Here is a 23,930-nt window from a genome sequence, read left to right on the forward strand (position 1 = left end):
GTCTCATCGTCATTTTCTCGGACCAAAACTCACAAACATACGACGGACTGTGATGTTTATTCATGTTCTCTGTGTGACGGATGAAGGTGAACAACTGAACTTAGCAATTACATCACCCCAAATTCATCAGTGTGCGAGAAGCTGCGAGAGAAACACAGTCACCAACAAATTCTGCTTTGGGCCACAATTTAGAAACAAATCACAAGGAGCTGCTTCTGAGGAGAGGAAGAAAAGATGATGACGCTACACAATTAACCTCGATGTCATCGCGCCAACATGGTGGCATCTCTGTCACAACCATAAATAATGAAATGAGTCAAGTCCAGGCTGCAGTTTTACACCCTGAGGTGACAGTTTGCATGTGGAAAAAGGGAGAAAAATTTATTTTCTGACATTAAATTGACACGCTGTTCTTTAAAAACTGTTTGCAAAACTGGAAAAAAAATATTGATGCAGGAAAATGTGACATTTTTCACACAGCAGCATTCAGATGTTGCAGAAAGCTGCACAATGTAGAAAATCTGTGTCAATCATGATGAAGTGCATGTGTTTTGTTCAAGCTGAGGATTTTTGTATTTTTACTGCCAAAAAGCCCAACAGTGACACTTAAAGATGAAAAACCGTCTGACAGTTACGAAATGTGAAATAAAACTTACAGGATTCCGTATGTTATATTGGCTCAGAGAAACACATTTAGATTCTGATGATGTGTTCACAAACAAAACTGAGCAAAACCAGATTGGTTTTAGGTTCAAAATGCAGAAGTAAAAGGTAGGAAACACAGTGATGCACCAAAAGGAAGGTAGTAAGTTCAGTCCAACATAAAACATGAGAAGAAATAGAGAAGAAGAGAACCAAAGAGTGGTGATAAATTGCAAAATGCAGACCCATAAAGACAGAAGAAGAAAGTGAGATCAGAGGTAAAACAACACAGCAAGAAATGTGACAAAAGCAGCCAAAGAAGTAGGAAGTGGTTTGACAAAAAGTGGCAGAAAGGTAAAGAGAAGACGCCTAAATAGATGTGTTAGCCAAGAGAAAAAGTAAAATGTGAATTCAGGTCTTTATTTCCTATAAACACCAACAAAAGGCTCAGCAGGGCAGAAATTAAGAAGAGACAATAATAAGTTTCTACCTAAAACCACCTCCAGTAAAATTCTGAGCTGAAAGCCAAATATTAGATGGTTTTGTTTGTTTTTTTTTTACTTTATCCACTTAAGAACAAAGAGACAATTCTGTTTAGTGAGATAAATTCAACAAACTGCAGTAGCAGACTGAGATTTTTTAATTAAAACCACAAAACCACTCTTACTAAATGTTACTGTGTGTCATCGGTCAACAGTATCTCCCAGAAATTATGTTCCGACACAATAAAACTGCATTTTCAATTCCGTTTTAAGTTAAAAACGGTTTTGTTTTGAAATAAATTTCATAAAGAAAAAGGTAAAATTGAAATAGTAGGAAAGACTTCTGGTATGAAAGAGCTACCATGTCCATGTGAGGAGATAAAAACACAACTTTTGTGTCCCATTTGAGATCATCCATCCATCCATTATCTATATACCAGTTGGTCCTCATCAGGGTCACAGGGGGCTGAAGTCTATTCCTGCAGACTTAGGATGAAGGTTCACCTGCACAAGTCACCAGTCTACCACAGGGCTACACATAGAGACAAACAATCACATTCACACCTACGGACAATTTAGAATCACCCATTGACCTCAGCATATTTTTGGACTGTGGGATACAGTCGGAATACCAGGAGAAAACCCACAAATGCACAGCGAGAACATGCTAACTCCATGCAGAAACACCCCAGGAAGCCTGGGACACAAACCGGGGATCTTCTAGCTGCAAGGCGACAGTGCTAACCACCAAGTGTGAGACCATTGTTCTTTAAACTAAGTAAAATTTTTACTTTCTGCTGTTTTCACATGTTTGAAGCTTCTCCTTTAATTTAGGATGATTAGTCGTCACCCATCTAATATATGATTGGTTCTCTAATAATGAGGCAATTAAACAATGAATTAAACTGTATTTTGTATTATTGTGACATGCAGCTACACGTAGTTCAGAAGACATCACCAGCTGACTTCTGCACTTATCGATTCTTTTCCTAAGGAGCTCAAAGATGGGACCTGATTGCTTCAATTTTTTCCATATTTCAACTCACCCATAATCAGAGATTATTTGATCTATTTTTCTGATATTATAGATTCTGAATTAATGGCATGATGAGAAACAACAGTGAACATTTCAGGCTTTTATCTTTAATTTTCCTGAGATATTGTTGTTCAAACAGCCTTAAATTTCCAAAACCTGCTGAAAGCTGATGAAACGACTACTTGTTCTGGCAAAAAAAAATCTTCATCGAGAAAAAACATCCGACAAAATATTTTACAGGGACGTACGAACAACTTTTGAAATCACATTTATCATTTGTGTATCAAGTTATTATATTTTGTGTAATAATTTGTGTGCATGAGATTTAATAAAAACACCTTTCAGAACTTGGCTGCTGAAACCTGGCAAATCTTTTCTAGAGATCCCTTCAATGCAGGAAAATGACTGTAAGTAAAACAAGTTAAATTCAATCTCAGAGAAACAGCTGAGTATATGATTTACGGGTTTTTGTTGGACTGAAATGTTTTTGTCCTGATACTTTTCAAAAATATTCAAAAGAAATTCAATATTATCTTTGTAAATATCCAGATTTCATGCTATGAATTTTTTTCAATGTTCATTTTTAAGTAAATAATTATCTCAGAAAGTATTTGATATATAAAGATAAAATTTGACAGATACCATTTTAAATATCCAGAATTTATGATGAACAAGTCTAAAGCAAATTATAGATGGCTGAGCAGGAGGACCCTCAGCTCAGCTAAGATGGTCGGTTTTCTAAATGCGATGATCTGAGATGAAATCATCAAGAAGTCGCCCTGTGGGAATCTGTCTTATGACAACCAAGATATTCACATTATTTTTAAAAGTTTTCTTCAGAAAACCCTTCTGAGAGAAACCAAAGTTCTCTGAGTTTATTTAAAGGAAAGCAGGACTGTTGTTCGACCAATCGGTGACCAGCTGGCTGCAGGTGCCTTGACAACAGGACTTCATTCAAATCTTAAACGTACCTTTTCTGAGCAGCAGCAGCAGTTTCCCGTCCTCTAACTCCAGAGTGAGTCTGTGTTGGTTCTGACCCTCAGCATGAAGCAGGATCCCAGAGTTCTTCAGGGCTTTAAACTTCAGACTGATGCTTTCTCCGGACGTCTGCGTCGGTCTGGGTGTTAATCTGTAGAGGAGGCTGCTGAGGCCGCTGAAGCTCACCACGTCTGAATCTGGAATACAAAAACACACAAAAACACACTTTAATCAGATGAATATTAGTCTGGTTCAGATGATCATTTGTTCTTGGAGAGTTACAGACATGTTTCTCTCAGGATCAGGTCTGTTTACGGAGGAAGGAGTGATTTCATATCATTTAATTTTTACATCTTCAGCTTAAAATAAATCAAAATATTCTATAATCTGTCTGGATATGATTTCAGTTAGACGTTTCTAATTATTATTCCCACTACATTCTCAAATAAAAAGTAATTTAAGAGTTGGGCTAGCATGATGATCATCAGCAATGTAGAATAATAATGAGCACTTTTTGTTTTGTTTTGATTTTATTGTTAGTAGCTGTGTATCGTGGAGACTTGACAAATAAATGCCAGTTGTAGAGACTGGATTCCTATATTTGTTTTCTTCCTATCTTTTCTTCCTATTCCCATCTTGTCTGACTTTCAACAAGATCCCAGCATAATGCCAACGTCTCTAATTGCTCAAATATGAGTAACATACAAAGAAAGTAAGTAAGAAAGAAAGAAAGAAAGAAAGATCCACAATATTCTTTAAAATAGTCTGTTATGTAATCTAATTGCCTAATCCCTGACTGCTCAAATGAAAATAAATACATTAAAATATAAATAAATACATTAAAAATAGATTAAACAAATATATAAATAAAAACTCTTTTTTAAAAAACATCCACAATATTCTTTAAAATAGTTTGAGGGGTTAAAAAATAATAATTTAATATTTAATTGCCTAATCCCAAGTTGCTCAAATGTAAATTAAAATATTGTAACATTAAAATGTAAATAACTAGATAAAAAATTATAATAAATAAATAACTTTTTAAAAAATATCCACATGATGCTTTAAAATAGTCTGTTATGTTTGGGAGGTTTAAAAAATATCTAATTCCCTAATCCCTAATTGTTCAAATAAATAACAACATGAAAAATATAATAAAGAGTGGCGATGATGAGGAACCACAGAAGGTTCGTTGAAGTTCTTTTACTTCCAAGATTTAGTTGTTTACATTTAATGATCCTTTGCCTTTTGTAGTGATTGCTTTAATGCACACCTCAATCATCTTATTTACATCTTAAAAACTTAATACATTAATATAAAAATCTAATCTCATCTAAGTAATCTCATGTTTTACACACTTTTATTGATTTTTTTTGCCCGAATAATTCTATTATTCAGATTATTTGTGTCAATTACAGCATGCTAACTGAGTTTTTTTCTTCTATGCAGTCTGAAAACACCTTCTAGATTTTTATCTTTATCTTTTATCTATTTTGTAACTCAGCTTAGTGAAGCAAACTAAGTCTTCCAGAAGAAAGTGAGCGATTGGGCTCTAACAAAAAGTAAACTGCACAGAGGAGCTGATATTTCATCTGAAGCCTTAATGTTGGAGGCAGATTAATGATCAGCGCAGCAGCTTTCATGTCACTCCAAAGGCAACGATACACCGACGTCCTCGTCGCTGTGGTTTTACTGACGTCGACACCATCTCTGCCCACAGCGTCGCTACTGGAGCATCAAATTAGAAACGTCAGCCGAGATGCATCAATTACTGAATTCCAGAGAAGGAGAAGCTCCACAGCTGACGGAAAACACCAGAAACACAACATATACACTGACAAAAAGTTAAAGGAACACAAGTTTTTACACCTTTTCTTCATATTTAGGATTTAGAAAGAAAGTTTAGCTGAATTTTGCATGAGGACAACAAAAAATAGTCTGAAGTTGGTTTAGTAGTTTTAATTTAGTGTTTTGACGTCACATCGTCATTTTATTTTTGTTTCCTGTTTCACAAGCATACATTCTGTCTTTTTTAAAGCTTATTTCATAAATTTTACCTTCACACTGTGCAGTTTTTAAAATTTTAACCGCCTTTTTCTGCAGAAATCTGGTATATTTTATTGCTGCATAAATGAAAGTCTGTAGAGACGCTGGTTAAAATCACAGACTTGCTACTTCTACCTGTATTCGTGTGATATAATTAAAGTTTCTTAGACAGACAGCAGACATAACAGGCAAGTTTTCTGTTGTCTGTTGTTGTCATGGCCAAAGTTCCTCTCCTGCCTCCTCCTTCTCTTTAGATGCTGTTTCATGCTTCTACTGGCCTTTTCTTATCTTTTACATCCTTTTTTCTTTTCACATTTAAAAGGCCTTTAAATTCAGTCTTTTCTGCTGTTTTTCTCACTTTCAAACCCTCTAATGCATTGAATTATGTATAGAATGTGCTACACAGATGTCTCACCTGTCCAGAAGGACCCAGGTGTTCTACCATCTGTTAGTGAATCAGCAGTGATGTGTTGCCTCCTTCACAGCTACTGTTTATCTCTATTTGGAGGTTGTGAGTTTATTGTATGAGCCTAAGTTAAGTCTTCGTCCAGCATCACATGTACATTTTGAACTTGTACCTTTAAAACCTGAAATCTGACATGATATTCTGTTCACAGAGGGTCCAGGAATTCTTTGGTTTTATTGGTTTTTCATGTACATTTTCCTACAGAGAAAACTTTAGCTCTAAAGTATTCAGGTTTATATCTATTATTAAAAATGCTGTGGGGTCTTAGCTATATTATTTATATTTGTTCAATTAATCTACATAATAACGCTGTAGGGCTTCAGCATGTATAGTCAGGTAAAGTTATATTCTATGTAATTTTTTTTTCGGGTTTTAATCTTGAATATGTCAATACTGAGGCACGATCACACCATAAATTACAATATATGGTTTTAAACCCCATATTTACATTTTTAAAGTTGTTTCCATGATGTTAATCATAACCTTATTTATTGTAACACACTTGGACGCAGTGGGTGTGGTTTTAAATATGCCGTATAAACACACTGACTTAACTATTGTATCTTGTTTATTTGTATGAATTTATTTTTATTATCTGTCTCTTTTGGTGACAGTTATTCTATAGGAAAGCATTCTGCAACTTTGTTTTCGTTAGATGCTTTACAAATGAAGCTTTTATTCTTGCTCTGATAATCCTCAGTACTTTGGTGCTACTATTTTCAGTTCTTGAAAATGTTCCACCTTCATCCAACTGATTAACTGATTATTCTGTTCTAACTTACTTATGGGATTCCCAGCTTTTCATTCCTATCTCCAAATCACATGGCATGTCTACAATACCCACTTATCAGGTACTTATACTGCAGTCTAGGGATCTAAAGACTCTAAGTACCTGATAAATGGGTATCAACAACATCCACTTATACAGTGGTTATAATGCAGCCTATGGATCTTCAGACTGTAATATAAATAGGGGTCTACAATGCCTACTTATCAGGTACTTATACTGTAGCCTAGGACTCTAGTATAGAGTATATCGTATAGAGTGTAAGCACTTAATAAGTACAAGTACTTGTCATTCAGTCTAGCGATGTTAAGACTGCAGTTTAAGTACTGTACCCAAGAAGTGGTGGTCTACAACACCTACTTATCACATACTTTCAATTAATTCTACCGACCTCGAATGTATTATAAGTACCTGATAGTCAACACCTACTTATCAGGTACTTATACTGCAGTCTAGAACTCTCAAGCCTGCATTATAAGTATCTAATAAGTAAAGGTACTTGTATTTTGGTCTAGGGATGTTACGACTGCATTGTAAGTACCATACCTGATAAGTGGTGGTCTACAGCATCTACTTATCATGTACATGTAATGAATTCTAAGGACTTCAACACTGTATTATAATGTGCATGTAAGTGTAGAATGAATAAAGCCAGAACTGACTGTATGGACTGTAGGTCTCCCACCTACTTATATTGTAGACTAGGAATCTCAAGACTGCATCATAAATACCTGCAAAGTGAGGAACTACAATGGCCACTTATCAGATACAAATAATGCAGTTTAGGGATCTTAAGACTACATCATAAGTACCCTGTAAGTGAGTACACACACTTATCAGGTATACATAATGTAGTCTTAACAGTTTCACCACTATTAAAACATCAGTCATCCCTCATCTGGCAGTTTTATAACCACTTACGTCTCTAAAGCTTGTGATTTAGGTGTGAGAAAAACTCCCCATCAGTCAGTTAGAACTTGGACAAGAGGTGGAACTTCATCAAGAACCAAAGAAACAAGCAACAATGAAACAATCCAGTTGCCTTCAACTAAAGCACTTGAAATCTACGGTCATGTTTTCAGTTTGTGCCTGTAAATGTAGAATGAAAAAAAACAGAACTGACTGTATGGGCATCCGTAGGTCTCCAGCCTGAGTCCAATCCGACCGTTGGGATTCCAGTCGAGGGGAATCAAACGGACATATCGAGCGATCACCGGGTGCTGGAGCTTGTGCTGCACCACACTGTCTGCATTACTGTTCCCCAGAAAGGCCTGGGGGGGGGAAAAAAAAATCACATCAAAAACACAAGGTAGCTTCTGACCTTCCATCCATCCTGGCAGCAACCTGTTCATCTTCTGAGAAACTACAAAAAAAAACTGTGGAATCTCTCCCTCTGGATTTTCATTGTCAGGCTTATTACTAAAAAAGTGAACACACTCCTTCATCTTTTCATTAAAGTTGAACTGCAATCCCCAAGGCGTCTGTGTGAAGTAATATGTTTGATTTTCCTGCTAATGAAGGGAATACTGCAGAGATAGGGTCACGTTCCTGGTGAACGGTTTCTCAATCAGGTAGAAAATTAGATTCGCGAATCGCTGGTTGTAGTTTTATATGTATTAGACGCTTTGATAAATACCTGGTTCATGGAGAATAACATTTATTAACCTCTGCAGTCCTGCAACACTGTATTTGTTAAACCTTTACGTCTCAAATTGGACTTAATCTGAAGTCCTTTTTCAGTGTATTTTTATCTATGTTTCAGTATACTTTTCTTCTATTTTCTGCTTTTTCTACACTGACTGAAAATCAAAACAGCGTCACACTGCTAAGAATCATTTTGATGAAATATGTTACATTTCACATTTTCCTTTTGAATTTTCCTCTTCTACGGATGGATATTGTACTGAAAAAGAGAAAAATGGGTTGTTAATGAACATTTACTGATATATACATGTCAATCTGTATCAGTAAATTACTAAATAAGTTAACAACATTTTTTAAAATCAAGAAACACTGAAAATGCTAATATTTTTAACTACTGCATAAAATATGTGTTTTATATTACCAAAATACTATTTTCACATTATGTGTTATAAGCACACTCTTTCAAGTGTAAGTTTCTTAATTCCAAACTAGTTATGGTATTGAAATCATTTTCCCAGGTACACTAAACTCAGAAATTATGTGAATTCAAAGCAACTTTCCACTTAAAAAAAAAACAACTTTCCCACAGTGACTGAAAACTAAAACGGTATCATGTTGCTAAAGATAATTTTGTTTCAGATTTTGTTTGGAATTTTCCTTTCTGAATCAGTTCCCATATAAGAGTTTGACATGAATCCAGTTAATAATTCTATAATCACTGGAAATGGATCATGTATTGCAAAAAAGAGACTTTGGCAGAAGAAACAGGGTTGTTAATTAATATTTACTGATATGTGTTGATTTGCATTAATAAATTGCCAAATGAGTTGATTAACAATCTTTTTTAATCGACAATCAATGATTCGATGAAAAATTAAGTTTCTTAATTACAATCTAGTCAGAATATCAAAAATCATGTTCAGTGAAAATTAAAGTGAAAATTAAAATAGTATCATGCTGCTAAATATCATTTTGCTCTGATTTTTGTTTCTTGATCAGATTCTATTTAAGAGTTTGACTTAAACAGTTAATAATGCTGTAACCACTGGAAATTGATCTTATACTGCAAAAGAGAGACTTTGGCAGAAATAAATAGCTTGTTAATGGACATTTACTGATATGTATATGTCAATCTGTATTAGTATAATTGCTAAAAAAAAATTAATGAACAAACTTTTTTTAAATCGAGAACCAACAAGCATTGAAAGACAATCAAAAACTGATTAATATTGTTTTGCTTGATTGTGCCTGTCAGAAATTTGGGATGCATTTGATTTTTGTTTTGAATTTTCCTCTCTTGATCTATTTAAGTGTTTGACTAGAAAATGTATTCCATGTACCAACTCTGATCATTTTATTCCTTTTTAATATAAATGCAAATATGGTAAACTCAGCCTAAAGTGTTGTTTGGAAATAAAGTAGCTGCAGGAGGGTTTACTGACTGATGTCCTTCCAGCAGAGGACGTCCAAATCGCTAAGACGTCCTTCAACAAACCACCGAATCCTTTTAACTGCAGGCTGTTGCTGATCCTGACCTCCGGCCTCAATATGCAGGAGGCGACACAAGAAAATCCTTCTGACATTAATGTTTCTATCTGATATCCTGATCTTAAACGAGGCAGAAAGTTCCTCAGAGGAATCAAAGCCTGATGTTTCACAGAAAGTGCTTCTGCTTGATTTGCATTGGAAACATTGACAAATGTCATTGTTGTGTCGTACTAATCTTACTGCTTCAACAGCCGAACCTCCACTAAAAGCTGCTGAGGAGGACAGAAGCTTGTTTAGTTTGAGGAATTGGCTTCCAATACGTGACCTGGGTGAAGGTGGGAAATTCTCCAAAGAGAAACTTTAATTAGAGAGAGAAGGAGAATAAAACTCAAAGCAAAGTTTCAGTAAAATGGGATTTAGCCGCAACCCTTCCTTAATGTGCACCAAAATACAATAAATATCTTACTGTGCGACACATTTGATTTCTTTTGATTGATTCTGTAGTGAAATCTGATATGCTGAGGTCTTGTTTAAGTGTACCCCTATGTAGATATTGTATTAAATTCTAAATTCTTGATTTGATTTGACTTCTGGTGTCAAACTCTGAGCAAACATCAGTCGGCTCAGTGAAGGTCAAACATCAGCAAGAATTAACATCAACCAGAACACATTTCTCACTTCAAATAACCAGAATTATCTTAAATCTGACTGGAAATGGTCCCTTTGTTCACGGCATGAAGCAGAGTGTTAACAAATTCCGTATTATTCCCAAATAAACAGCATTTTACTGTTCTCCTGCTGGTGTTATCTAGATGTTCTTACTTTCAGCCCAAATCTGCATCCTTATAGGAGATCCTTACGTCCTGTAGGAAATCTATCACACACATCTACTGCCTTCACCTCCTTTAACACTTAAGGATGTTATATTCCCCGATTAGAGGAGAGCATATTCTTAGTACCAGCTGCTCTTTACACCTTTGCAGTTATTGTAAAGTGAGAAACAGGAGATGAGAGAGGAGGAGAAAATTAGGAAATGAGCTCAGCCTCACAAACACTGTCCTCTAAGCTGAGAGGAAATAAAGGTCCTGGAGGAATAGTGACTGATGAAGCAGCTCAGCGGCCCAGAGCCATAATAAACCAGCTGACTAATGTGTGGAGCTTCGGAGGGACTGTGGAGACATGCTGCGGATTTATCCCAATTTATGCTGAGTGTGAAATCAACAAGCTTTTAAGCCGTGAGAAGCTTATTTTTGTTCTCTGTCTGAAGAAGACTTAAGCTGATGTTGGTTTTTGGCTTCGCTGTGGAAGTCTTACCTCCGATAATCTGGAAAATAAAGCGGTTCGTCACAGTAACACGGACACTTTCCTTTCTAAAAACAGGCAAACCCGACTGCTTTACCTGCTGTCTAATAGTGAGTCGGTAAATGTGACGTTAATTCCTTTGGATTCGGTGAATTTAAATAAACTGGAGGGTTTTCCTTGAACTTTTATTTCTGTCCAGGCAGAAAATGAGGTTTGCCTGAAAACTAACTAAAAACTGATTTTTCAATTACTTCTCCCACTTCAGTGCGCAATCTTTTCATAATTGGCTTTAGTGATTCCATCTGATAAACCAAACTCATTATCAACAAAGAAAGAACAACTAATACTGCAGTACAGACTCTTTAAAAGGTGCCATCTAGCTCTTGATGCTGTCTGCAGGATCATGTTCGTCTTAAAGCTGATTAAAGTTACATGTTTAACGATCTGCACTGCAGTGTCTTTGTGGTTATTACATTTTCTGATAGGACCATTGTCTGGCAGTAGCATTTTATATGTGAATGCTGCAGCAATAACAACCCAGTTTCCGCAAAGTTACGTTCCTATACAACTAAACGGCATCCTCAGTTACTTTTTCGAAGGAATATTGGTGTTATTTTGACAGAAGAACGGCCGCATTTTGTATTAACTACACCACCAACCACAACTAAACTGCATTCTCCCTCATGTTTTTTAAGGAAACACATTTTCTGATGGATTAGGTTTGATTGCAACGTATCACAAATATGTCTTTAATCAACATATCTTTGTCATTTATTATTATTTCGTCTTTCTTATAATATTTCTTCACTGTGGCTCCCTTTCGGGCCGGGACTTGTCACCCTGGTAACCCTGAAGATGGAGGGGAATCTTCAAACGTGTAGTTAATGTGTCGTATTTTAACCCTAATCGTGACACATACAAACCCAAACTGAACAACTGTGGTGCCTAACCTTAACCAAATGTCTTACATGTAAAAACAAAACATGATATTTTCTTGAACCAAACCAGAAAAAGTGTAAAAACTAGGGCTGTCAAAATTAACGCAGATTAATCCATCATCATGATTAATCAGATTAAAATTTTAACGCAGTTAACCCATCTGCAGTGCAGAATGACTCAAAATCCCTGAAACATCTCTAGCAATGCATTTCGGGCTTTTTGTCCCAGTAGGCTTTCTGTCACCGCATATTCACAAATGGGCAGTTGATCCGATAGTCGCAGAAGCAAGCAACTCCACATGGAAGATGCTAAAGAGCACGTTGGCCGTTTCGGTATTTCGTTAGGGAATATGAATACATATACATGACCACAAACTCACCTCTATGCTGCCTTCCTGTCGGTATTGTCTCCAGTTGTGTCCGGTGTCGCTGAACATCAGCAGGTAGCTCGTCTGCCAGTCAGAGCTTCCATATCGGCCTTGAGTGGCGACAGCAGTGATCCGAGTCCTTCCACCGAGGTCCACCTCCAGCCACTGATATCTGTCTGAGCTGAGGGGAGACCAACCTCCAGCTCCTGTCGACAGAAAAGAAACACCTTTACAATGGCAAAAAGAATGAAAGCAACAAACATTTACAGGTGAAGTTAAGAGTGGTGCAATGTTAAAGCAGGATTAACACATCAACAGACAGATCCGCTGAATCCTTTACTTCTGCATGAACGGGAACAAATAAAAAAAGTTTTACAGGCAAATCCATGCAGAGCATTCAGAAGCATCTCGCTGAACTTCATCAAACTCTTCCATAGTTTAAAAGCCCTGAATGCAAAAGCTTTATCAGCCTCGCCTTCTTTGATGTTTAATTTGGAGCAGTCAAAAGAGTCTAATCTGTAGCTCAGGGTGTGTTTCTCTGCATAATATGAGCTGCAGCCGAGGCCTCTGTGGTTAAAAATAAAATAAATATAAAACCAAAGCATTACACAATATTAAATTAAGTGGCCAGTTATACTAGACCTCCAGTTTTTTCCAGAGTACGGAGCAAAGGACCATGGAGATGTTTTGAATCATTAAAACACCCCAAACTGTGTGTCTGTGTGCACAAATGAAAGTAGTGATTCACAACAAAGTGTTATTTTATTGCCAGCACACAACTAGGCTGAATTTTACTAAACATTTCTACATTTATGAGGACATTTATGATTGCTTCCAACTTAAATCCAAACGTTTCCCTCAGGGGGACAGTTCATATTCTACTTTTCTTTCCTGTGAAGTTTGTTAATTCCTTTATATTTTTTAATCTCTTTACAACCACAGTGTGGACACTTAATCAAGTTTTTGACCACTTAAATGCTATGGAGGAATTTTTTTAGTAAAAGATCCCATTTTTTTGTGTAATGATGACACACATACTAATGAGAACAATTTAAACTCCGACTCCTAGAAATTATGTTCATATGCAACAAATTTGCAGCAGTAAATGCATTTTGAAGCATAACACACAGTATTTTCTGCTAATTTAACCTCTAAAAATTCATTCTGTATAGGAAAAGTTACACATTTAGAAGGTTATTTTCTATAAGGATGATCCCATCACAGGATTATTTCTTAATATTTGTTACATGCACTGCAAAAAAAAGTAATCCATAAATAAATAAGGTGAAAATCTGGCAGCAAACATTCCAGAAAAAAATGCATTAAAAATGTGTACTGTAACATTCAAAAACTGTGAAAAAAAACACATTTCTGTAAAATACTGATAATTTCGCTGATCAAATACAGTGAAATAGTTTGTTTAAGGCCACACATTGTAAAAAAAAACCCTAATTTTTATTTGTAAAAATACATATTTCTGATGTAGACATTCTTGAGGCCAGTGATGACCAGTTTTTTGTTTGTTGGTTTGGTTTTTTACAGTCAACATGTAAATTAACAACCTTAAAAACTCTAACTTCACAATTTTTAATGGTCTTTTTTCAGAAGATGTTTTTTTCGGTGTCTTAAAAAAAGTATCAACTTTTGTTTTCAGTGCTCTCTGTGTTTAGTCTGATTTAATTTGTGTCCCTGAGAAGCCGGTAATTTTCACAGAAGAACCAACAGTAATAGATTTAATAATTAGTCGTGGCGGAGCAGGAGCAGCTAATTGATGGATGGCATTTAGCTTTTTAAAGGTTCTGTCTGGCTGCAGCTGCATGCCCCAGTAGAGGCAGTACTCTCTCCCTCTCTTCATGGGTGATCAGTAGGTGCAGCTGCAGCAGGGGGCAGCAGGTGTGCAGCATCTGCAATCAGCTGACCTGGAGGGAGCAGGTGGGATTGGCTGATCATCTTCACCCTGTGCCATAAGAGGAGACCTCACTCACCATTCGACATCGGACTGTGAACAAGCAACAGTCAGTCTTGTTTCTTGTTTAGTTGTGCTCGCCTTGGTTTTTCACTTCAGTTAACTGTTCGCTTTGAGTTTCTTCAGCCTGGACTTCACCTGCTCCCGACCACACCTGGATTCACTCGTCATAAACCGAATCCGTCCGTAGCCACCCCAACCTCTGGATTCCTGGTCTCCCACCACCTTCGTCACCGTCACCACCCTGGATCCGAGCCGCCACGGGCCACCACACACCTTCTGCTCCACCTCAGATCATCTGTTTCTGTCACTACTGCTTAGTCCTACACTCACCACTCCAGTCAGCAGTTTCCCAGTCCTGAGCCAGGCTGTTAACAAACTCATGTTCTGTCATCGCTTAGCATATTCAGTACTTAATATCAGTGCATCATTTATGCTGCTTAGTCTTTCTGTACATATTTTGAGCGTCTAGTTAGTACTATCCTTGTCTGGTTAGCTTAGTGCTTTACCACTATTCGTGCCGCTTATCGCCCCTTGTCATTCTGGATACATTTTGAGTGTTCAAGTTAGTACCATTTGTTGTTTGGTTAGCTTAGCGCTTAGCCGCTCCTGTCCGGTGGGGCCTCCGTAGCTCTAGTATATTTTCTACTATGGTAGATTCTGTATTGTTGGTTCTTCTTGTTACTTCGGTTCCTTTACACTCTCCTGCCTAGGTGGTACCTCTCTTGGGTTAGTCATTCTGTGTTCCCTGTATATTATTTGTAGTCATTGGTTAGTACTCCGCCCGCCTGTAGGGGCTCTGCATCGTAGTCTCCCTTGTACGGTCGTGTGACGTCTCTCACTTCGTTTGTAGTCTCCAGTTCCATATTTGTAGTTCTGTTTCGTTGCATTGTCCTTTCTGTAAATAAATTCCTTTAAACTACTCTCTGGTGTCGTTTCTCATTCTCCGCACCTGAGCCTCCTTGAGAACCATAACAGGTTGTCATAATAATTTGGGTGATTTTTTTTTTTAGAATTTATTCCCAAAGGAGCAGCAGGTTTTGGTAGAAATTGAAGGAAATGTTGGATCAGTTTATGCATATTTTCTCTTTCCCAGCATAAACTATTTCATCACAAGGTCTCACAATGCAAAAAAATCTTGTATTTTAAAGCTTTTAACTGGCAAACAATGATTGATGACAAAGTTCTTTTTAGGTTTCTGCACAAGTTCATAATGAAATAGCACCACTAAACTAAAATAGCTTGAAGAAATCTGCGTTGTTTGGTGCCAATCGCTGCTAATTTTCCTGTAAATTAACTCTGAGTGAAGCAGCTCCTCAGAGATCGTATGAGGAGTGTTTGCAGCAGCTGAAAGAGACGTTAATTTATTCACTGATTTCTTCAGAGAACAGTTGGGATATAGGAAATTAAGGCGGTTTTCATTTTTAAATCAATAAAGGGTTTTGCGCCATTGTGGATTCCCTCTGAAGCGTACATTCTCGTCTCAACACAAATTAGATTTATTGATCAAACTCATTCACTTCTGAGCTCTAACTCGACTCAAGTCCTGGACAGATAACTAATAAGGCTTTATAAACATGCAAAATACAAGGTGTTACTGTTGGAAAGAAATCTGTTACAAGAGCTAATGAGCTAAACCTTTGATAACATGACAATTCAGAAGAAGCACATCATCTCAGAGGGTTTGGTGGCACCTCATCCGCATCTTCCCTAAATGTTTATCTTTTAATAAATATGTTGTGCACTTTGCATGCAAATGTTAGCCTGGATTCCTTATCTACTTAAACAATTTAAATACAGTGTTTTTAAATTACATAAGTTTAGTTAGATAACTGTAAATTCTGAGTATATTCTGATCATGTGTAGACAAACTTGAAGATTAATGTCTTTAAATTATTAACTTTTAGTCCTGATCACACCTCTTTCCACCATTTAAAACGAAATATGTCATAATACTGAGAAAATGTCCTATAATTGTCATGTTTCTGGTTTTGTACATCATAACAATGTCTTAATTCTGACTTATGTCATAATGTAAAAGAACACGAATAACCATGTTAAGATCGTCAAACTATGACTTCTTATCTCATTAACTTTTAAAAACTTGCTAAAAAATACCATTTATCAGTGCAACAACTTGAAAAAAGAAACAACTGTTGGATTTAAACTTTCAGATGGTCATTAACTAATATTTCATGACGAGGAGTTTGGTCGGACAACCAACTCTCAGCTTAAAATGTAGATATTCTTAAAAAAGTCACTTTATTCTGCATGTCTCATGGAAAAATTCAGTGAGTGACTGCAATAAACAGACTGATTGATTAAAACAGATTTTGGTTTAACTGCAGGCTGTGTTTAGGCAGAACAGAGACGGTCCCAACTGTGATGCATGGTGGTGGCATCATCATGATGTGAAGCACGGTGGTGGCAGCATATGTTGTATTCAGGAAAGATAAGGAAACTAATGTACAAATGAACATGCAATAAATGGTTGATTGTTGGTTGGTTGAAGACATAAGGTGTCAAAATTGCTTATATTTACTGTAAAGGTGCAAATTGTTTACAAAAAGAAAGTGCAAAATTGCTGGTATTTAAAGTAAAAAAGGAGTAATAAAAGGTCAAGTACAGTGTACAAACAGAACTAATAATAAACATAACCTATATAATAAACTTAAGTTAAATCCTCTCAAGTTTTTATGACAACTTAAAGTTTTTTAAAGCGAACTGGATTCCTTGTTATTTTTTCATGTTTCTCCTCAGGGGTTATGGTGCTTGAATGTATGTTTTCATTTTGCATCTGTAGTTTCTTTGGTTCGCCGCACAAAATCAGAAGCATGTCTCCAATGTCAGTTTCCCACTTGCTTCATTAGTTATTTATCTCTTCGCCTCCCTGTTTTGTTTTGGTTTTCTTCAGCTATTGTGCTGTTCAGATGCATCTGATCCCCCTTTAGAAGCACCAGATCTTCCTTTACGCAGTCAGACTCAGATCGGTAAACAGACCGAGCAGGTTGACAGAAGTGAAGGAACTCAGCGGGTGTGTTTGCGCACGGCTTTCGCCATGAAACACACCAATGGAAACAGCAACCTGCAGGCTTCGCTTCCTGCAGACTCCCAGGTGGAGAAAATCGTTTGGATCCCAAGTCGAAGACAAATACATCACAGCAGCTTGTGTCTCTTTATCACCCCTTTATTTTCTACCTCTCTCCTGTGATCTGCTACCAAAACAGTCAACAAAACACAGCAGAAATAGGTAGTAATCACCTCAATTTCTATCTCTCCGTCCATCAGTCACATCACAAGATGCCTGAGTTGGTGTGAATCTGGCTAAGGCTTGTTTTTTGATGTTGTTTGTCACATCGTGATCAGAACAGAAACTGAGGGGAGCTTATTTTATCTGCACAATCGCTAAAAAATAAAAGAGCTAGAAGAAAAGAAGACAAGGATGCAGCAATAATTTATTGATGTTAAACTGATAAATTTTACATGTGAATTCAGCGATCACATTGTGTCCTGACTGACATGTTGCAGGCCTATTTCTTACCAACAGAAACATCCATTAAATCCAGATATTAAGATGTCTGGCTGAACTTTAATTTACCTATAAATCTACACACTAACACTAAAGTCACTGTAGTCTCTGTCGGTGCAGATGTGAGCATCATAAATCTGTTTTAAGAACAGCTCCCACTGAGGTTTGTTTGTGTAATTCATGTGCACAACTCACAAGTATGCGAGGGAAGCACCTGCAGTGGGAGGATATTGTTTCTTTGAGCAGCTCAGAGGTGCTTCTATATATTAAACCACGTTTCTACGTAATTTGGTTGAGTTTAAGCACCAAAACTAGTTGGTTAAGGTGGGGAAAGTAACACAGTTTGGGTTAAAATGCAACCCTTTTACAACATGTTTTCAGCTTTTCCTCGATTTTCTTATATAATAGTGGCTGACTGAAAAGAAATTACATTAAAGCTATAAAATATTTGTTAAAATTTGATTTGTAATACATCACAGACAAATCAACCTCAAAATTAAATTTTAAAAATCTGTTTATTTATATAAGAACACAATACATTTTGGATCCAGTAGCTAATCCTGATAAAATACTCAGATTTGTTAAACCTGCATTGTGGGATTTGTCGCCCCCTTGTGACAATGACAGCAATTACACAAACACTGTCATCATTAAGCACTTCCTTTTTTAGAGTTTATTTCTACATTTAAATACAGAGATTCTTTATTATTTGGATAATCTAAATCTTTTCTTGGATGCTTCCTTAGTTTTTTCACCAAACTCATAGTTGCTATCACTTAAATTGCAAAACATCACAAATAAGGTTAGTCAAATAACTCATATTTTCGAGTTTACTTAACAGCTAATTTCAAGTTCATTGAACTTAAAATGTCAGTATTTTTTGTCAGAAAACCTCAGAACTAACTACATAGACATGTTACATATATGAAAGTAAAGAAACTAATGTGCAAAATCGTGTTGTCGAGGAGACAAGGTTTGAAATTGTACTGATATTTACAATTAAAACTAGTTTTAAAAAATCTAAATACAGTACAACAATAGAACTAATAATATGGTAGCAAAACTGGCCTGAAAATAGGGTAAAACTGTGGTATATTCGGAAGTACAGAAAGATTTACATGGTACTGATTGGCTTAATCAGAACTGATGCCACTGTGAAGCACCATGCTTCACATCATGATGTGAAGCATGGTGGTGGCAGCATTATGATGTGAAGCATGGTGGTGGTAGCATCATGATGTGAAGCATGGCGGTGGCAGCATTATGATGTGAAGCATGGTGGTGGTAGCATCATGATGTGAAGCATGGTGGTGGCAGCATTATGATGTGAAGCATGGTGGTGGTAGCATCATGATGTGAAGCATGGCGGTGGCAGCATCATGATGTGAAGCATGGTGGTGGCAGCATTATGATGTGAAGCATGGTGGTGGTAGCATCATGATGTGAAGCATGGCGGTGGCAGCATTATGATGTGTAGCACGGTGGTGGCAGCATTATGATGTGAAGCATGGTGGTGGCAGCATCATGATGTGAAGCATGGTGGTGGTAGCATTATGATGTGAAGCATGGTGGTGGTAGCATCATGATGTGAAGCATGGTGGTGGTAGCATCATGATGTGAAGCATGGTGGTGGCAGCATTATGATGTGAAGCATGGTGGTGGCAGCATCATGATGTGAAGCATGGTGGTGGTGGCAGCATCATGATGCCTTATTTTACAATTTATATGTTTAATTAATTGATGTTACTTTAATTTCACTTTGACATGAACGAGTCTTTTTGTGAATTCTTGTCAAAAAAAGACAAGTCATATTGACCGTGATTCAAAGCTGAAAAGCAATAAAGAGAGGAAAACAAACACTTTTATAGGAGAATTGTTGTGGGAAGCTAATGAAATATGATTTATTGACCCCAAAAACAACATCTCAGCCAATTACTGTGACTCACCTTCTCTCCGGTTGAGCTTAGCGAAGCCCGGTCCATGACTACTGGACAGCTGTGAGGAGCTTCTGAAGGACGATGGCAACAAACTGGACACCAGTGGACTGTGACACACCTCTGAGAATCACACAACAGCAAGAACACACCATCAACATATGGACACAAGGAATGCTGGAAATGTGACAAACGGATGGAGCCTAATGATCAGTTTTAAAGGCTTATGACAGGATTATTTAAGTACAAGGCTGCATTCTTACTACCTGACAGACATTAATTAGACATAATGGCTCATAGTGGACATTTTAATGCTTAGACACAACACACATTTATTGCCTTTTTAACTGATCTGATCTGCAGACGCAGAATTCATGACATATTCAGTTTTGCATTGCTAAATTTCTCTATAAGCTACACAAAAACACATTTTCATTCCTGTTTGATATCATTAAAGAGCTACATGACTGTTCAAAATTTTGGGTTCACTTAGGAATGTCCTTATTTTTGAAAGAAAATCAGCTTTTTAAAATGAACATAACATTAATCAGAAATCCAGTCTAGACACTGTTAATGTGGTAAATGACTATTCTAGCTGGAAACTTTTAATGGAATATCTCCATAGGGGTACAGAGGAACATTTCCAGCAACCATCACTACTGTGTTCTAATGCTACATTGTGTTAGCTAATGGTGTTGAAAGGCTAAGTGATGATTAGAAAACCCCTGTGCAATTATGTTAGCACATGAATAAAAGTGTGCGTTTTCATGGAAAACACAAACTTTTCTGTGTGACCCCAAACTGTCGAACGGCAGTGCAAGTTGAAATGCTTTTCGATGCACCAAACTGCAAACTCAAGTGACCCGACGGAGATTCATCTAAATCCAGCTTCTGTTGAGGGATGTTTCTGCACATGGCTGAAGGCCAAATATCTCAGAGAGCAGAGATAGTGATATCTCCTGGTGAGATTATATAAATGAAGAATCTTGAACTGTCTTTACTTTATTTCGTCAAGATTTAATCAGACTTCATATTGGATTTCTGCCAGTTAAGGGAACTTAGTTTGACTTTGGTCTCTCTTTCATGGGACTTTGATTTTATCTGGTAATGCTGTGTGTTGTTTGCATTGCACTACTGTACATTAATAGCCATAAACTGTTCTAATAAGTGAAAAACATTATCCTCAGAGTCTGTATTGATGTAAAAAAGGACTAAAAAGTAAAACATGCCAGACGTAAAATTAGCCAGAAGCCAAATATAATTACATTTCATGTCACGACTAAATAAGCATTTATGGAGCATTTGAGATTTAAGTTAAAGAGAAATGTGCCAAATTGGTGAATGAGTAAAACAGTGCGCTGCTGTAGTTCTGAGTCTGTGGGATTGTCTTTAATATTAATACCGTGCTCTGAAAGCTACAACATCTGTGCACTTCACCTTCAAATAAAAGCCCATATTGTTGGCAGCTGATGCAGTGGAACAACTCTGGACACTAAAGAGAATATCTGATTATAAAAAATCCACCAGTGCCAGCTTGATACTTAAAAGGCTTCTGCAGCTGCCGGCAGGAAATTAGAGTGAATGTATGCAAAAAAATCTTCTTTGTAAGTTTGAATTTTAGGTGTGTGATTGATTCAGATCAATGAATTATGATCTCTGTGCCTACAACTATTGTTTTCTGTAGTACATCTTTGTTTTTCACTTTTTTCCAAGCTTACCGGCCTGCTAACATCCAAGTTTTTATTTATCTTCCATCCTTGGTGTTCTCGGAACTGTACATTAGACTTCAATTTGACATCAAATGAGCTGTTCTAGACACTAAATGCAAACAAACAGCGAAATGAGAGATATTTTAACATACGTATGCAACAGAAAGTATCATCTCATCGCACAATTGTGGAAGAATTACAGTAAATTTTTAATTTTCACCATGTTGCACCAAGAGTATCCTCAGGTATTGTCATATAAAAACCTAGACTAGATAGATTTGAGAGTAATTTAATGCATGCCAATAAACTGTAATGTTAGAACCACCTACTGAATGCCTCTGACAATTCACTCTCCAATAAATTATGTTGCTGCATTCTCAATTATGTTTTGGGGTATTTTCTGCTGGATAACATTTGTTTGCAACATTTCATAAATACGTTACAAAAGATGTATATTTGCAGTTTATTTTACTGTTTCACCAGCGCTCCTTTTCAGCCAATCAATCATATATTGAATGTGGTGGGATTTGTCACTACGGTAACCACAGAAAATGGCGGAGAAACTCCAAACATGCAGTGAAAAAGTTGTACTTTAACCCAAATGTGACATTTTTGGACCCTGAACTCAAACAAGCTTCAAAAATTGTCTAACAAAGAAAGATATTTTCTTACACCTAACCATTCAGGTTTGGTGCCTAAACCTAGAAAAGAAGAAAATAGAGCACCTTTATTGTCATTGCACAGCTGCACAATGAAATTTTAGAGCAACTCCTCTCCGGGGTCCAATAAGAATACAAGATAAAAAGAAAAAAGGATAAAACCTAACCAGAAAGCTACTGGAAACTGAATGCAAGCAACGGACAACAAAACCAATTAATCATGTCCATTGTTGCAGGCCAAGCATGCTCTCCTTTAACATAGGTAGGTTGCAGTGTGTGTGTGTGTGTGTGTGTGTGTGTGTGTGTGTGTGTGTGTGTGTGTGAGAGAGAGAGATATGAAGGTGGAAGCGGAGGCAGAGCAATATACGCAGTAATGGTACAGCAAGTCGTAGAGGACAAGTTTGGGAGCAAGTGTACCCTGGAGTAACTGTAAGTGTGAACAGTTTGCTGCAGTTACAATAAAGTGCCTCGTTCTCCCCCTGCAAAGTTTGTCTGGACCTATATATGACTGTTACCATTAACGAGCCACGCTAAGCTAAACGGGCTAGCGCTACCCGAGGCTGCCCGACTACGGTTCGGCAGCCAGCAGAACCGGGTTGGTAAAACCATCAAGGGACATTAATTCTGATCCAGTCGTTGGTTAATGGCACCATCCAAACTTCCAGACTTTATGACACTTTCAAACTGGCTGCCTTTCTCCACCACTTCACAGTTTATCAATTATGTTTATTTCAAAATAAAAGTACTCAAAATGTAACTGAGAATGCAGTTTAATTGTCATTTGGGAGGAAAATCTGGCAGCCCATTCTCAGAATCCAGCAGTTTGACAAGAGCAAACATAAGTAAAAAAAACTTCCAACCATTGGAAGATCAGAGTAATCAATAATATAGATAAGAAATAGAAGGTTGATTCTAATGGGTAGATGAAACCAGTGAGGGAGGACTGAAAAAGGGTTGATACACTGAGCCAATATTTTAAAAAACGTATGTACGCATTAAGTATTCAGGTTTTTCTCCCTGCAGAGACAACTGGCTTCCAAATGAAGAAGATCTTAATGATGCATCTCCTCTGAGCTTCTCTGTTTTTCTTTCTCCTACAGCAATAGGAACCTTATTTTTTGGTGTCTTTTGATATCATGTACAAAGACATCGCTATAAGTCCTGAAAGTTGCGAGATGAAGCCTGTATGAATCGGACTTGTTATCCAGCACATCCCACGTATGATGGATTAAATCAAGATCTAGAGATTTTGGGGCCAAGCCAATACCTTGGGCTCTTTGTGATGTCCCTCATATCATTCCTTAACAATCCCTGCAGTGTGGCAGGGACCATTACCCTTCTGAATGAAGCCATGAAGGGCTGTACGAATGTTTAGGGAGGTGCAGCATATCAAAGTGACATCCACATGAATGCAGTAAGGTTTCTCAGCAGAACATTTCCCATAGCATCTCACCATTTCTGCCGGCTTCTCTTCTTCCCATAGTTTTTTAAAAAAAAGTTATAATCTATATACCGCCATTTCACAACATACACTATCACTCAAAAGTTTAGGGTCACTTAGAAATGTCCTTATTTTTTAAAAGAAAAGCAGTTTTTTCAATGAAGATAACATTAAATTTATCAGAAATACAGTGTAGATGGCTGATTTTTAAAGGAATATCTCCATCGAGGTACAGAGGAACATTTCCAGCAACCATCACTCCTGTGTTCTAATGCTACACTGTGTTAGCTAACTGTGTTGAAAGGCTAATTGGTGATTAGAAAACCCTTGTGCAATTATGTTAGCACATGAATAAAAGTGTGAGAAAACATGAAATTGTCCGGGTGACCCCACACTTTTGAATGGTATAGTGTACATGTAATCTCATAGCGCTTCACATAGTGAGGTGAAGACTTTACTAATTCTAAACAGAGAAACCAAACAAATCCTGCAGTTTCCTTTAGATTCCATTTGAG

The 23,930-nt window shown here is 37.0% G+C and overlaps 1 protein-coding gene across 3 annotated transcripts in view; it reads right to left on the bottom strand.

The window, feature by feature from the left end:
* Nucleotides 1–23,930, bottom strand: part of LOC111567620 (contactin-associated protein-like 4) — a 76,739-nt gene that overhangs the window by 45,578 nt on the left and 7,231 nt on the right. For 2 of the 3 annotated variants that reach the window (XM_023268869.3, XM_035947435.2), the window contains exons 3-6: nucleotides 19,619–19,729; nucleotides 12,190–12,383; nucleotides 7,561–7,708; nucleotides 3,132–3,335 (exon numbers count right to left, since the gene is read on the bottom strand). In XM_023268869.3, coding sequence (XP_023124637.2) covers nucleotides 3,132–3,335; nucleotides 7,561–7,708; nucleotides 12,190–12,383; nucleotides 19,619–19,729 — 657 coding nt within the window. Of the gene's footprint in view, nucleotides 1–3,131; nucleotides 3,336–7,560; nucleotides 7,709–12,189; nucleotides 12,384–14,716; nucleotides 14,906–19,618; nucleotides 19,730–23,930 lie in introns of those variants that run through there. The other variant, XM_035947439.2, reaches the window with a different exon arrangement.

Source organism: Amphiprion ocellaris, chromosome 16 (assembly GCF_022539595.1).
Source record: "Amphiprion ocellaris isolate individual 3 ecotype Okinawa chromosome 16, ASM2253959v1, whole genome shotgun sequence".
In the NCBI taxonomy this organism is placed as follows: Eukaryota; Metazoa; Chordata; class Actinopteri; family Pomacentridae; genus Amphiprion; species Amphiprion ocellaris.